Genomic DNA, 15,934 nt, shown 5'->3' on the forward strand with positions numbered 1-15,934 from the left:
TAAATATCCACTTTTCTGGTAGTCAAAATATGATTACATACCCCATTTTAGTACATATATCATATATTTTGAAAGGAAGTTTGAAAAACAAGCATTCCCTTTCAAGTTAGCCTCAAGGACTCTAGTCTTCCGAAGGGGTTCTTGTAGTACATTCAAGACTCTGTTAAAGAAAAATAATCTCATTTCAGGGTCCCCAATAGCACTTCTACTAAGGACTCAGGCTTTTAGATTCTTTCACTCTCGCCAGAACATGTATCCGTCTACCAGACGTAAAAATAGATCTCCTAAATTCTTTGAGGGCATGAGCGACCTCCTTTGACTCCTCCTCCACCCTTGATCTGCTAGGAGGAAATTTATAGCTACAATTTTAATACAATATAACATTATATAGCATAAATGGACTTAGTTAATGTTTACTATATTTTACCATATCCTTCGGAGGAAAATTTTCAAAGAACAGTTGTTACTTAATTATATAGAATTAACAAAAACAAAAAAAAATGCAGAGTGATCATCTCTAAATTAAATAAATATATACAACTTAGGAGGCTTCAACAATTCATATCAAATGAAATAGCAACCCTAATAATTACAATATAATCTACAAAACATATTAATTTATTTTCAACATGACTTTAACTGTGATTGTCAATTTCACATTTAAATTTTATATCCAAGACATTGATAAGTTTATAATAGTTGATATTACATAATCATTGATAGTATTTATAATATTTCTACCTTATCTTAAACTCAAGAAGTGGGTGAATAAATCTTTTTTAAAAATGCCTAAAAATGAACGGTTTACTTTATATTCTTAAAACTTTTTATTTTTATAAAAAAATTTATATTATTGTATTTAACAATAATATACCTATTACAAATTTGCAATTTGAACACAACATTATTTTTAATCTCCCCTGGTCCTCCTTTCACTAAAACTCGAGTAAGACTGCAATATATATATTTATGAAAAATAATATTACATATTCATAACTTTTGACTCTTATTTTTGAGGAGTTGAGAGTTGAAGCTAAGGATATGTCTAATTATAAGTAATATTGTTTACTTCTTAGAATAACTTGGAGCTTTACAAACGATATGTGACGTTTATACATTTTGATGTTGTGTTGAATAAGAGTACATCGGATATTGAATGTTATATAACAATTGGAGTAAATAAAACCCTGTGTCATGAAATGTATGGCCTCAACATGACTTTCCATTGTGCATCGATGCGTAGTCATATTTTCGGCATTGAAATTCCTTTCTCGTTTTTGGCTTGCAGTAGAGTTGACTAACCCCTCTATTTAAGGCTTCAACATACTCTGAAATTTAAAAGAACAAATCAAGAGCTCATTAATTAAAATTTGAACGATTTTACTGACAACATCAATTACAAAAGAATTGAAGACATCTTGGGGGCTCGTAATTGATATTTGTACTTCATTAAATGAAAAAATTTCCAAAAAATATACATGAATCTTCATGAAATGCCTTACCAATTAAATAAATAAATAAAACTTTTATATGCAATACTACTTGATGCCAATGATAAACACTGATATATGAATTAAATAAAAGTAGTATCTGCTGAAAATCTCTATAAAATGGCTAGGTTTGACAAAATCCTTTAAAAATAGGATAATTAGATACAAATGTCTTATTTTTTCCATCGTAATAGTTCATTCATTATATACACTATTTAAATAAGATTGTATTACGATATAATAACATAGTTTTAATACATATAATTAATGTCTGATATAAGTATGAAAATGACGGATGATTGAATTACCAGAAAATTAATTAAAAATACAAACCTTGGTTTTGACACGTTGAAATATCTATGGTACTATTTTGAGTAAATTTGACGTCATTGCTCTCATCCAGGATGTAACATTGTTCATTTTCTGTTTTAGGGGACAGTTTGGAGAGGAATTCAGTGGATACATAATCTTCATCAATGAACGGATCAGGTGATTCATGAGGAGAATAAGAAGTGGAATAAGTGGATACATCATCTTTAGCTATCAAGGGATTGGAGAAGTCATGAGTTGGGAATCTAGTCGAATAAGTTAAATCATTGGAGGTGGAGAATGGCAGAGATTCCTACTCTTTTTGGGGGAAGATTCATTTGAGAACTATACCCTTTATTTGAAACTCTTCAGCTACGGAAATGATATCTTTTGGTTCCTCTAGAATCATTCTCATTTCTCCACTATCCACAAAGAAAAGGAGCTATTCCAAATGATCAAAGTTGATCCCTCTCAAATATATTAGGGGGTGTATCTGGATAGGTTCGGATCGAATGATGTCACAAAATACAGGGGAACATGCGCTAAGTATAACCTTGTGATCCATGATTGAACTCTGAAGTAACGCTCATATCTGGATCAAAGACTTAGGTAATTATCTATGATCCAGAAATGAGCATCACATCAAAGTTCTGTATTTTGACGCAGGTCCGAAAAACCTTGCTTGAAAATGGATTCATATTCATTCTATCGAATACGAAGGTGTTCCATCTTGTATTTGCTTGCAATCGTATTGTCGTAATTTTGTTTACAATTTTGAAAATATGAGATAGAAATGTATCACTGACGTCACAAATGACGTAACAACTGATCGTAACGCCATATTGACAACCTTATATAATTGTTGATTCATAAAGCTTTTTTTAGAGGCTTTGCTCCAATAATGCCATAAAGATCAGGGGAATCCGCTGGATTATATTATGGGGTCTTATTCTTGGAATTTTCTTTGGAAAAAAAAAATCCAATACTTAAAATTTCTTGAAAAAATTTCAAAAATCCACAGCTGTGTCGAAAAAAATTTCAAAAATTACATTTTATCCTTTGCTGAATAATTTGCCTCAATGATCTTTTTTTTTTAAAAGAATTCTTTAAAAAAAATTATACCTATTTTAGCCTAAAAAAAATTCCTCTTGGCCCAAAAAAATTTCTAACACAACCAAAAATTCCTTAATTTTAGGGGAGGGCTACATCCCCTTCAGCCAATCCCCTACGGATGCCCTAGGGATAACATTGGATACGCTTTAATTTTGGATCATACTAGAATAATAATACATAAACAATCATGTTAATTCTGTTGTGTATTTTAGCTGGCCCGTTAATTTTTAATTGGTTATATAAAGAATGAGTTTTCATTTACTTAGCAGTTGTCATTATTATTTAATTCCTGAGTAGTGAACATCCTTTCTTAAATAGATTCAATTATATTCAAAACATTATTGAACATTCGCGTGGGCTCATAAAAGACGGTGTTGCGATCCCATAAAGTGATGTCGTGGGAGTTGAAGAGGTTAGTAGTCCTCATGGCGATATGTGCGGGCACTGAGTCTTGTTGGAATATGAACTCCCTCCCAGCGCCCTTCAAGGAAGAGGGGAGTGCGGATTCGGTCACTTCTCATGTTGTGGGCCTTGCGGCAGACCTTCCCCTCAACCCCCCAGGCATTGAAGACCCGGTACACCGTGGTTTTGGGGTAGTTAAGAAGCTAGTAGATGGTAGAAGGCTTGTGTCCCGCGCGAGCCAATTCGAGGATGGCGTCTCTCCTTGCTTGTTCCATGATGACTATTGTTTGTTGTCAAAACAATTGTGGTGGAAGTTATAGTGTATTGTTCAATCAACCTTTTATATTAGTATGATTTAACTCCGAATATCCACATTATGGATCTGAATGAAGTTTAAAGTAGTTCTAATTCATCGTGGACACCCTGTACATACAACCTGAATAGAAATACAAGGTTATTCCATAACGCATGTACGACTGCTGCTAGACTTCCACAACGCTTTTAATATTGACGTCATAAGAGATGAGTTGTTTTGTGTTTTGTCAAAATCTATCTGTCTTACCCAGCAGTGGGTACCATAAATTAAATTGAAAATTCTAGCAATCGTGACGTCATAGACTATAAGTGGTTTTTGTCAAAATCTGCAATCTTTTACTGTTTTATAATATATTAGAAGAAGGAGTAAGGAGTCACGGATCTGGGATATTGAGTCTATTTCAAAAGGACTCATTGACTTTTGGGACGTTCATGAATCGTATTCGTGGCCTTAGTTGAGGATTGAAGAAATGGAAACAACTCCCATCGATGGAAAGAAATATTTATTGATGAATCCTTATTCATAGCTCCTGTCCGAAGATGTTGGTTAGCCTCTAGTTTCTCTAATGTATCTACTTTTACTATCAACGAGATTATATAACTCACGAAGGTGCATCTCTTTTCTTGGATTCATCTCACTTGGCTTTAGTCTGATCCAGGGAGCACTATATACATGGAAAGTGCACGTATTTTCAGAAAATACATATGTTAACATTAATAACTATCTTTATTATATCTACGTAGCAAAGAAAACTGCTTGATTTGATAAAGGATTATGGGTAATAATCTAATTAATTATCAGACTAAACGACTTTTTATTTGTGAATCTATCTCGTGTATTCGTGAATAACGTTCGTTTGCCAAGAGGAATCCATATATTCGTATCCTTGCCTCTTTATTCGTTAAGGAATCCTAAACTAGGTTCGACTGGCTCTCATCATTGAATATTTTAAGTTGATGATCGGAAAGAAGTTCATCCCTCGGATTATGGTTTTTAGTGACCAAGGACTGAGTCACGAAGAAATATTAGAGCTCATATCGTTTTGTATCATGATCTTTCAAGTCTCAGATGAATAAATATAATATAGACTTAAATCAATTCATGAATGAGTTCTTGACCTTAGAGTGATACTGATGGATGATGAACTAAAGGGATGTTCGATAAAGTATTTACTAAATAATAATTGTTTCGTCCATTTAAGGATTTGTGTAAGAATGATGTGTTCACTATTATTCAAAAAATATTGGATATTATAATTTTAAAGACCTATTGAATTAGAAAATAATATGCACGTTACATACAAAAAAAAAATATTTATATTGTGTATTTCAGAATACTAAAAACTTAAATTATTACTATTTATTTTTATTTTACCATATTATTTTATATCCTCAATTACTTTTTACCAAGTAAACCATTTTTCACTTCACACACCGAGTAACGAGTAATATATTATATGATGGATAGGAATGGGATATCTTAATTATACGTTAATGAATCATAGTAGTTGCCTTAGTTGAGGCTTGAAGAAATAGAAGAAGTTCTATCGATAGAAAGAAATGAATATTTATTGATGAATCATAGCTCTTTCCGAAGATTGTGGGTAATGTCATATTTCTCTATCGTATCTACTGTTACCATCAATGGAGATTAAATAGTTCATGAAGGTTAATCTCTTTTCTTGAATTCATCTCACCCGGGCTTAGTATTATTCCATTGTGTAATATGTATTTTAATAATATTAGTTATTACGATATTACTACTGATTCTTTCTTTCTTTGTAGACTCCGCCTCGACTTCCTTCTCAAGCTGGAAATCACCAAACAATCTTATCATGATTGGCTTCTTTAAAATACCTCTATCCCAGATGGTCGGTAAAATCATCATACTAGACTATCTCTTAATCAATGATCTCCTTTGTAAATTTACTCTATCATTCTTCAGAAGCCTATTTTCCCCTCTTGGAACTCTGTCTCTCTCAATCAAGAAGGTTATCTTGTCAACCTTGTTTGGATCATTATTCATTGGAAAAAACATCAGCCCTGGTGGATAACCTGTTTTCATTACGCTTACGTTGTAAAGTACGACTTTTTATCTCTAAATACTTAATTTATTACATTTATTTAACGTGATTTTGCATTTTTAATTTATATGCCTTCTATTTATAGATCAGCTTTGGAGAAGCCGATAGTTATTCTTATGTCTATTTATATATATATACTCAAGTCATTAGTTATAATTCATATAAATTAAATATTTTAATAAGATGATTTCATATCCTTCATTTTCTGTAATAACGATTACATACATTGTTTTAATTATTAAAATAAGAAGACACATAAAATACATAATACATAACTGATGGTCAAATTCTGTAATGTATGGAGATTTCAGGCAATCCTTCTAATATATTTTAATTTTTCGGTTGGATTGTAATTTAATTTTTGTCGTTTGGGTCTTTCACTTATGTCTTTGTAAATCTTTTTTCTAAAGGTGCCATCCCCTCTTTCAAAATCCACTTTTTTCTTTTTGGCAAATACCTCTTCTTGTTTTTAACAACTTATAAATTTCCATGAAGTTGGGTGCATGCTTGTGATTAGGCTTTGTAATCCATCCCTTATCACATGTATTGTGAAACCCTTTAACGCTGCTGTAGGTTCTGTTCTTTCCACTTCTCTTTCGTACATAAACGTTCCTTAATCTATTGGGAAAATTGGGTTGTGTTCTACTTAACTTTTGTAGAAATGCACATAATCTCACATAAATATTATCCCTCAAAAATGGGGCATTACAAAGCTCAATCACAAGCATTAACGTACCACAAGTCAATGAGTCCTTTCGAAATGGACTCATAATTCCAGATCCGTGATTCCTTACTCCTTTTCTTTATAAATAATAAAGTATAAACAGTACAAGATTACAGATTACTTTTTTATTATATATTAATTATTTCATCAATATTTTCCTCTTTTTTTTTCTTCTTCTTCATTATATAATTAATCTGATTGAAGTACAATTGTAAAGTTCGAACCGATACACAACCTACACAACACTAATATTAATTCGAAATTAGAGGGAATTAATAATAACTTTATCTCAATCTTTACTCCGCACAAAAATATAGTTGTATTTTCCCTCGTTCAATACAAAATAATTTCATAAATCCATGTTCTCCTAAGGGCCTGTTTAATTAGTAAGGGGGCAGAGGAGCCATCAAAAGGGGATGTGGAACGTAGATTGACAATCCCGTGTTAAAAGATGTTGGGAATTTATAGACTTCCTATGATAGAAATATATTTTTCTGAATTTTGTTAAAACGAAAGGAATAGTCGTTGAAAAAGTGAACGATTTAACGAATTCTAAGTGAATGATGAAAGTAAACGAAACGATTAAATACGTGAACAAGAACAACCCTGTATATATATATATATATATATATATTATACTTTTATTCTGAGTGAAAAATATTAATGTTACATAAACCACTATTAGATTGAATTATTATGTTTTCTGGAACACTTTCTCTCTGATCCTTGACTCGATCTTCTTCCTGGTGTGGAATTCAAGATGTTGGAGGAGGAATCATCTACAAAATTTTATAAAATACTTTCAAATGATTATTATAAATTTATATTAAAGATAATAATTAATAATAATACCTGACTCGGCATCAGAGGGATATTCGAATCTGAACGTATACAAAGGCCTTAATTTCTTTTTAGAACTTTTTAATTCCTCCACACTGTTTTCATTACGACTAAGTATTTTTGTTGGAGTGACAGTCTCAGAGGGAACTAAAAATATATTTACTTTTTATTAATTTGGTCTTGCTATGATCTGAGCAATAATGATTATTAAGTACAATAGATCAATCACCTGAGCGAGAGGCCTTTTCTTTATCAATTAACTGCTCCAATAGCTTCTTTCCGATGACTATAACAATTTATGAAAAGTTATGTATGAACTTATAATAGTACATTAATAAATCTTACGTGAAGTAGATAGATCTTCTAGCAATACGAAGCAGTCCAACATTTTTGAGTCTTTAAAAAATATTCACTCTTAATCATTCAATGAATTATAGATTATTTCTTCCGTCCACTATAACATGAATAAATGAATGATTGCATTTTGCAACTGATATGCACGCACGCCACGTTTATAGAACAGACAATCTATAAAGTGAATACCGGCAGGTCATACTTTAGAGTACCGAGTGACCCATAAAATCTGGACACTTTGAATTTCAAAATTCAACAAGATATTAATTTTCTATAGAATTTCAACAAAATTAATACTATAAATAGATGTATGTCTGAGCTCTTTTAATCAATAATGTAGACACCCTTAGAGGTAATTATGGCTTCCAGGGGGCGGCGGAAGGCCTGTCACCTGCTGTAGATGTAGTCCTCTCTTGAAGTGTACCAGTGCTGGCTGATAATGGGTTTGAGGACATCAGTGTTTGAATGATGGACACTGCAGGCCTTCCTTTAACATTCATTAAAAAGGTGTAGTCGAGGGGATTTGCATCAGGGCTATAGGGGGGTCAAAAGAGTCTTGCAACGGAGGATATGGGCTTCTTTCATTACTGGTGTCAAAAGTGGCCTCTCCACCCTCACAAGGCTCTTTCCACCCACTTTTTTGATAGCTCTCTCTACAGTCTGGTGTGAAATCCGGAGATTTCTTACATTGGCCCTCATGGACTTGAAGGGATTAGCCTGGGCAGTTTTTTTTAAATCCTCGGTTTCCATTTCGATCTTTTTGAAGGAGCCTTTATTCTCTCCAACATTTCGTACTTGCTGACGGTGTTTATTCTCTCCAACATTTCGTACGTGCTGACGGTGTTCCTGGAGACCCCCAACTTCTTGGAGTTCGCAATTGAAAATTTGTCGATCACGTTCAACTGTCATTTTTTCGACTTGTGCGTAAGCTTTAGTTTGTAAAATTTGTTTTGTGTTGTAAATAATTGTTTATCCTCTAATATATCGAAATGTAAATAAATTTCAATCACTCAACCTTCATTAATTATTGAATTAGGAAGTGTTCAGATTTTAATGGATCACCCTGTGGTATAAAATTACAACATCTTTATCTTGAAGTCCTCTATGGCCGAGATATATCACTCTCAATACCGAAATCAAGTGATATTTTCCGCCTTATGAGTAATTAAAAGAATCTACCTCTCAATATGAATGCTGAATACTGTCTGAATGTATGAATATATGACAAAAAGGGACTGGGTGCACCGTATATAGTGATCGACGATGTATATCATGTACACATTTGGATCTAAGAAATAGCAATGTAGTCGTATTAATGAAATATTGCAGACGTGTGCATGCACTGGGTGCAGAGAAAAAATCTTTTCACTTCGTTTTTCGGGGGCAGAGAGGACCCTCATAACACCAGCCATGAAAAAGACCCATCTACAACGTTACAAGGCTTTGGTGAAATACCAGGAACGCTAAGACCAGTCAAGTTGTGATCTTCATTGATGAGAAAACATGGATAGTGGACCCCGTGCAAAAATACCGTCAAAATGACAGATATTTGTCCTTTGGTGAAGTTGATGAGTTTCTCTGAACTCTCACTACCACAAAATATCCTGGATCTGTCATGTTCCTGGGCTTTGTGGTCGCAGATAGTAAGACCATTCTCCTCATCTGGTTCCCAGTAGGGTACAGGCTCACAGGGGTCCACACGTGCAGGATTTAGAGGACAAATTGTTACCATGGGTCTAGACCAACAACCCAGAAATAAACGTGGTGCTCTCGCAGGATAGAGCGCCTGCACACACGTCCAAAAAGGCCCAGAAGTGATTGGAGGTCAACTTACCTTTCTGGCCCACGAAAATGAGCCCCCCTAGTCACCAGATGCCAACTCATTGGACTTCACATTTTGGGTGCATGTTGAGTCCAGGGCCTGCCCCGTCCGTCACCCAAATATCAACAACCTCAAGGACACCGTCAACCAGCACTGGGAGGCCATGTCTGAGGACTACATCCACAACGGATGCAAGGCCTTCTGTGGCCACTTAGAAGCTATCAATGCTGCCAAGGGGGGCTTCATCGAGGATTAGGGTGATTTTAGGAAAGAATGGCAGATAAAAAAATGGCAAGGGAAAAAGTAGCACTGGAAAAAATGGCAGAAGAAAAAAAGGAAGAAAAGTTCATGGGGAAAAAATGGCAAGATTCTTTTAAACTGATGTGATCCTATCACCAATATATACATAATATATATTAAGAAAAATAAACAGACACTTCAGCAGCTCGAATGGAAGAAGAACTAATCACTTTATTCTCCCGTTACTCAGGGTTTTTAATTTTACAATTGCTAAGGCCTAACATCATACTTCAATCATAAGACCGGAAGAAGTTGAGTTCAAGAAATCCAAGGAAGGTATTTTTAACTTAATGATCCATCTCAATAGATGTTCAGATTGCGAATTCCACGAGGTACGACGTAATGAAAATTCATCCGAGGAAAACTGATAAGCTTCATAAGTGAGTAGAGTGTACTCCTTCCTTGGGATGGAGATTCCAGCCCTCGATAATTTCAGGTGCTTTGTATTTTTCAATATATTATGCTAATATTTGTTCATCGATCCATGAGTAATAGGAGAATGAAGTGATTAGCTTTTCTTCCATTTAAACTACTGTCGTATTATTAATATAAGTATCAGTTTAAAAGAATCCTGCCATTTTTTTCCACTTCGACTCTTTTTTTTTTTTTTATTCTGCCATTTTTTATTTACCATTTTTTCCTGACACCGATTAAGGTAGCCAAGACATCAATCATATTAGTTATTTTTATTTTATTGACATACCCTATTACAACTGGTGCATCTTGATGAAGTTCTAGATTGAAAGTGTAAATATTTTTTCGCCGCACCCAGTATCAAGACCACTGTTTCTTCTTGTAACAACTAAAAAAAAGTATGTTTAATTTTAACAACACTTTTACTAAGTCGTAACTCCACCATCTCTATACCAGGTCAACCGTTATTATTTACTCATCTCTATTATGGAAATTTTGAGAAGGTAAGAGTCATTTTTGTACACTGTTTCGATAAGCAATGTTGTAGAACACATAATAAATTGTTGATTGCAAAGAAAAATATTGTCCTAATCGCCACATGAGCACACAGTACGAGAAGAGGATTGAGATAGCAGTACTCTTCCACGAGGAATTGTCCCAGAAGGTCATCTGAGAGGATGTAGACATTGTAAATCGCCTTCCTAGAGACCCCAGTCTGCACCCTGATGGCCTGTTAATATCAACTCCCTGTTAATTGCTTTTAAGGGAGAAAATGTAATACTGTTATAGAAAGAAGAACCTTCAATATAAAGGGTGGTTCTTCTAAACGCTCTCAAACTGAGGAAAAAACTGCAAAACACTGCTGCGACTTTATTTCTTACCCAATTTTATTAAAATTTTCACAAAATCGCCACTTAACATAAATTTGACATTCAAATAAATAAAATAGCCGTTTTCTCGTACCACACGTTCACAACGTCGAGGGAAAGTCCTCAATTCCTTCTTGACCGTCCCACAGTGTAAATTACGGAATTCCCTTCTTATTCCAGCTTTCAAGGATCTTTTGTTGGTTTGGGGACCTTGATGAGAAACCCAGATTGTCCCAGACGAAATAGTCTGAACTTCTCATATAGTATTGCCAGGTGGGCTTAAAGAAAATCAGCTATATCTACCTCAACAAACGGCTTAAAATAAGTTAGTTTCAAGAATAAACGGTCAAAAACCGACTAAATATTATTTTGTACATATAGTTTTGTTTAACACGAATCACTGGCAAGTGATTTGTTTTAGAGATATTATAATTAAAGTAAGTTTGTCTGTTTTTTGATACCTAATAACTCAATGGAATGAGTTGGTCCTACCGTTAGTTCCGAATAAAAAGATGAAAAATGACGTACATATCTAAATTTATTCCATGACTGCAACTGTATCATTAGGTTGTATAGTCCATAAAATGAAATACATATCAGCGGTAAATAAAAACAATTGATTTACATTTCCACAGGTTTGTGAGCGGAATGCAAAATTTTCATGCCTAGAAACACGACTATGCAAATTCAGTGGCAATTTTTGAATGGGGAGGGGCCTAAAGCCTGCTCCCCTGCAGACGCCCCGATATTAATATTCATCTAAAAGTAAATAAACCACTCTAAAAAGTACGTAATCATTATTTATGTCCCTTTTATGCAGTAATAATTTAATTTCACTTGCACTCAAAAAAAAAACATTCTCACGCTCTTCATTATTTCAAGAGTACTTTAAAGCCAAAAAAAACAACAACAAAGACACACAAAACATTTTTCATATGGATATAAAGTACTTCACTTTGAGTGGATATTTGTTACTTGCTGAAATCAAGGTTAATAATATTTTTATTAATCTTGGTTTCAATGAATTTTTTTCAATGTCGCCAACAAGTCGAGATTAAAGTTAAAAAAATATATTTATTTTTATGAAAAATACACGAATCATATTATCATATATTTAAAAGTTCAACTACTTATATTTATAAAATGACAGGTAATATTTTAAAAAGATATTACGGTCAATTATAGGCATTGAATTCAAATTTCTGGGATGAATTAAGATAACCGAGAGTTAACTACATTTTAAAACCTCTGTTTTATCTATTTGACTTAATTTGGTCCAAATCTTGTCTTTAAATTCTAATTTGTATATTAATCACAACGAACATAGCTATTATACCTCTGTGGAAATAAAATATTGTTATTTTGAGTCGGCTATTAGTGTTTTGAACTTTAGTTTGATTAATTTTTGTATGATTCTCATTGACATTTCAGACAAAAAAAGCTTTGGCGCACCAGACATACATGAAAGATCTCTCGTTTTTCTACGTTTAATCTAATTTAGCAATCACATTTGGAGCAAGGTATATAGAATCGAAGGTATGTTCTTTAGAACATACAGGCGTGTTAAGGGAGTTTGCTGCCTAGTACGACTTATGACGTTATGTTAATGTGAAATTGCGATTGACCATTGTGAAAAAGTGCTAAACTTTCCTCAATAGGTGTGTATAGATTGTTAAATTTTATTTCAATAGCTTAATTGTTGCTCAATGTCTTTATAGAATAAATCTCCTTATTAAAACTTACCTAATAACATTCAAATAATAATAATAATTAATGTCATATTTTTCTATAATAAATTTTATTCAGTAACTAAAGAAACTCCTTATTTTATATGGAAATGGAAGGATCCCCTACAGATCCACCACCTGAACTTAATCAAACTGAAAATAAAAATAAAATGACCTAAGCAAAAGTTTTCTCTAAAAGAGAGAAACATGTCAAAGAAGCCGCTGGAAAAATTGGCCTGAGCTCAAAATACAGGTGGGAAATATTTGTCATTACTCTAACCGAGTCCGACAGCAATCATGTATTTAATAACGTAAATATAAAGCAATTGTCAATATACAGAGCAGCCCTTCACTTTGAGTTTACTGTAGATGAAATTGCAGAAGCTCAAGCTCGATATGGCTACGGCTAAAAAAAGTCTCTATGGACATTTGTTCGAGATTGGAACACTTGAAAAAAAAAACATAAAAAACTGAAGTTATAGGACCTAAAGGAGACATGGTGCCTATTGACATGAAAATCAAAAACATCGATAATTTTGAATTGGAGAATAAGAAAAAGTTGAAAAGTAATAGGAATCAACACTTTTAAGAGAGTTGATGAAACTAAGTTAAAGAAATGGGTAAAATTTTTTTTGAGATCTTTGACTCCTACCCCGAACCTTACCCTGGAAGCAGAAAGATGTTTCAAGAGCTACAAAAACTTATGGAGGACCTCAAATTATATGTTTAAGGTAGTTGGTGACCCGCCCAACATTCCCCAAATAATTGCAGTCAATGAGAATCTTACTAATCTCCGTTTTCCCGGGGTACGACAACAATGCCAAAGGTCTTCTAGATTTGGTCATTCTCAACTTAACTGCAGAGGGAAAAGACTCCAAATAATTGAATAAAAAAGCAGTTCTTGAAGAAAAATTTAAATTTTTTCTGTAGATAATACTGAGGCTAATATAGAGCCTGCATCGTCAGTGGTAATTCCTTCTGGTAGGCAAGAACCACTCCCAAACGAAAAACCAACAAAAGATGACAGAAACACAGTCTGGACAGGAAAGGCCTGAAGCTCCAATTACTGACGTGTTGGACGCTGAGCAACCTGTGGTGTCCAATAACACAACGGAAAACCTAGATTATTTTATTTCCACAGAGGAGTAATAGCTATTGTCTCTACTGAATCGAGTGAGACAAATGAATCAACTCATATTCAAGAACAAATTATAGTTTGGCCAGAAAAAGAGAAAACAAAATCACATTGAAATATACAGGAGGAAGCAACTGATTCAATTTCCAAATCTACAAACGCTATACATCTTTGAGATGACTGGGAAAGGATACTGAGGAGTGAAAAAGAGGAGGTCCAGAAGTCCAAAACCACTGATTAAAAAAGTACCAAAAGACAGTCAAGTCCAGTTGAAGATTCACTGGCAAAGAGATCAAAAGAAAACATCTGAAGATGCATCACATGGCTCTTAAATAAAATGTATGTTATGTAGTAGTAGGAGTTTAATAAATAGGCTTGTTCTTTTATGCATTCACCTATATATTAAAATGAAGCTTTCCGAAAAAAAAAAAAAAAAAACATACACACCAGAATTGTAGACTTCTTTCCTGTCAGAATTTCCAATGAATTAAAATTAAACATGGGCATTCACCGGATAATTTCTCTGAATACCCATGGAGGTAAAGATAAATGATCCAGACATGTATTTATGAATCATTTGATGTCATTGGTTCCTGACATTATCTATCTTCAAGTAATTAAATCGGAGAACTCTTCATCCTGCAATAGTAACTGTCCTATTTGTTTACCCAAAAGGTTTTGGTCTGTTTTTTTTTTTACTGGGAATGGTTCGAATAGAGGATTCTTAACTCTGATTACAAGGAGACTTGAGGATGTTTCTTGTATCAAAGAATACTCCAACAAAAGTGATTGGCACAAAATTCGAATAGACGCTCATGGATTAAAATTTTGTCTATTAAATGCTTATGATCCCAGTGAAAAATCCTCTTCTTTATTTCATGCTATTATTGATAATCAAAGGAAAGATATTTTGCCTTTTATTTTGATTGGTGATCTAAACGTTCATCTTTTTAAAATTCCTCCCCGACACCCAAACATAACCATTTTGAGAAATTTAGTTTGCAAGTTTAATCTTGTAGATATTGTTCGTGTATTTAGCCTGTTAGATATCTTTTCTTAGAGAAGGGGAAGTCAGATGTCAAGAATTGATATGGTTTTGGTCTCTCCTAAATTAGTTCGTTTGTTGAAAACAGTGTCATACAAATCAGAGTCTCATTCCAATCATAAGTTAATTATTATGGAACTTCTCAGAAAACGGATAAATAACTGTTTTAAAATACCAAAATGGATTCTGGAAGAAGATAAATTTAAAATAAAACTAAAGGGGTGCTTGGAGATAATTTTTGATGATTCATTTTCACCTTATCAAGCAGAAGACATGCTGAGAAGAAAGATAAAAGTTACTGTACGGCAATTTCTTGAGAATAATAAAAAGAGAGGGAGAAGGATCCAAAAAAGAAGTTGAAAGGATTTTTGAGGAGGGCTCAATTTTCTCTCGAACAGTTATAGCAGACTCCTTCAGACTAAAGCAGCTGTCAGTCCAAGATAATTTCTCAGCGCGGCGAATAATGAAATAAAATACATGGGTAAAGTTCTCACGAATACGAGTGATATTGTCAATTATTTTCATGCTAGATTCCAGAAAATAGTAGACAAAGAAAGGAAATGTTTTCTTAAAGGAAAATCAATCTCAAGTAATACCTAGAATGTGATATTTACAAAGAAAAATATCGTTCATTACATTAAATTTCATATGAAGGATAGTAAAGCATCAGATCCTGATGGTATTTTGGGTAATTTTTTTTACATTTTTTCCGGATCAAAATACACCTCATCTACAAATAATTGGTTACTCCATGGAGAGATTAGGGAAAATGCCAAAAAACGCAGACGAAGGGAAGGATTGCTCTCACTCCAAAAAAAGGGGATGGAACAGATTTTCATCACTGGAGACCAATTACAGTTCTCAGAGGTTTGATGGGTGGTGATGAAAAGTTTCAGAAAGGGATTGTCCTGTTTGGACTTTCGCAGAGAAAAAAAGGAGCTTCATAGGAAACCAAAGCTCATTCCTCTGCTAAACTCAAAAGCTCTTATTG

At 33.6% G+C, this 15,934-nt stretch overlaps 2 protein-coding genes and 1 long non-coding RNA gene across 16 annotated transcripts; 1 reads left to right on the forward strand and 2 right to left on the reverse strand.

The window, feature by feature from the left end:
- Positions 1-602: 602 nt before the first annotated feature.
- LOC121115609 (uncharacterized) lies at positions 603-2,910 on the reverse strand. Its single transcript, XR_005863622.2, has 2 exons — positions 1,824-2,910; positions 603-1,328 (listed from the first exon to the last, which is right to left on the reverse strand). It is a non-coding gene; the product is annotated as an uncharacterized lncRNA (long non-coding RNA).
- Positions 2,911-3,155: 245 nt separating this feature from the next.
- On the forward strand, positions 3,156-6,000 carry LOC121115607 (uncharacterized). Of its 12 annotated transcripts, XM_040709683.2 has the most exons (5): positions 3,166-4,315; positions 4,374-4,408; positions 5,415-5,500; positions 5,575-5,711; positions 5,799-6,000. In XM_040709683.2, the coding sequence occupies exons 2-5, from the start codon at positions 4,405-4,407 to the stop codon at positions 5,881-5,883; spliced, it is 312 nt and encodes a 103-aa protein (XP_040565617.1). In that variant the 5' UTR covers positions 3,166-4,315; positions 4,374-4,404; the 3' UTR covers positions 5,884-6,000. The 12 variants fall into 12 exon arrangements, 1 of the variants encoding a protein (XP_040565617.1); XR_011779653.1 differs by adding an exon at positions 5,098-5,357 and having other exon boundaries at positions 3,168-4,838; positions 5,415-5,711; XR_011779654.1 differs by adding an exon at positions 5,098-5,233 and having other exon boundaries at positions 3,169-4,838; positions 5,415-5,711.
- Positions 6,001-7,050: 1,050 nt separating this feature from the next.
- On the reverse strand, positions 7,051-7,779 carry LOC121116309 (uncharacterized). Of its 3 annotated transcripts, none has more exons than XR_011779514.1 (4): positions 7,623-7,779; positions 7,507-7,563; positions 7,290-7,424; positions 7,051-7,236 (listed from the first exon to the last, which is right to left on the reverse strand). XR_011779514.1 is itself a non-coding variant. In XM_040710546.2 (4 exons), the coding sequence occupies exons 1-4, from the start codon at positions 7,663-7,665 to the stop codon at positions 7,119-7,121; spliced, it is 333 nt and encodes a 110-aa protein (XP_040566480.1). In that variant the 5' UTR covers positions 7,666-7,779; the 3' UTR covers positions 7,051-7,118. The 3 variants fall into 3 exon arrangements, 2 of the variants coding, with proteins under 2 accessions (XP_040566480.1, XP_040566479.1); XM_040710546.2 differs by having other exon boundaries at positions 7,051-7,216; XM_040710545.2 differs by having other exon boundaries at positions 7,051-7,216; positions 7,290-7,439.
- Positions 7,780-15,934: the final 8,155 nt, after the last annotated feature.

The sequence above is a fragment of the Lepeophtheirus salmonis genome, chromosome 4 (assembly GCF_016086655.4).
Source record: "Lepeophtheirus salmonis chromosome 4, UVic_Lsal_1.4, whole genome shotgun sequence".
Classification (NCBI taxonomy): domain Eukaryota; kingdom Metazoa; phylum Arthropoda; class Copepoda; order Siphonostomatoida; family Caligidae; genus Lepeophtheirus; species Lepeophtheirus salmonis.

Excerpts from the sequence above, each read along its gene's own strand:
- LOC121115607 (XM_040709683.2), top strand. Across the intron at positions 5,501-5,574 it reads AAATACCTCTATCCCAGATG|AAGCCTATTTTCCCCTCTTG; the intron begins GTCGGTAAAATC and ends ATCATTCTTCAG. Across the intron at positions 5,712-5,798 it reads CATTACGCTTACGTTGTAAA|ATCAGCTTTGGAGAAGCCGA; the intron begins GTACGACTTTTT and ends TTCTATTTATAG.
- LOC121116309 (XM_040710545.2), bottom strand. The coding sequence starts at position 7,665 with ATGTTGGACTGCTTCGTATTGCTAGAAGATCTATCTACTTCAC. Across the intron at positions 7,564-7,622 it reads AGAAGATCTATCTACTTCAC|TCATCGGAAAGAAGCTATTG; the intron begins GTAAGATTTATT and ends AAATTGTTATAG. Across the intron at positions 7,440-7,506 it reads AGAAAAGGCCTCTCGCTCAG|TAAATATATTTTTAGTTCCC; the intron begins GTGATTGATCTA and ends ATTAATAAAAAG.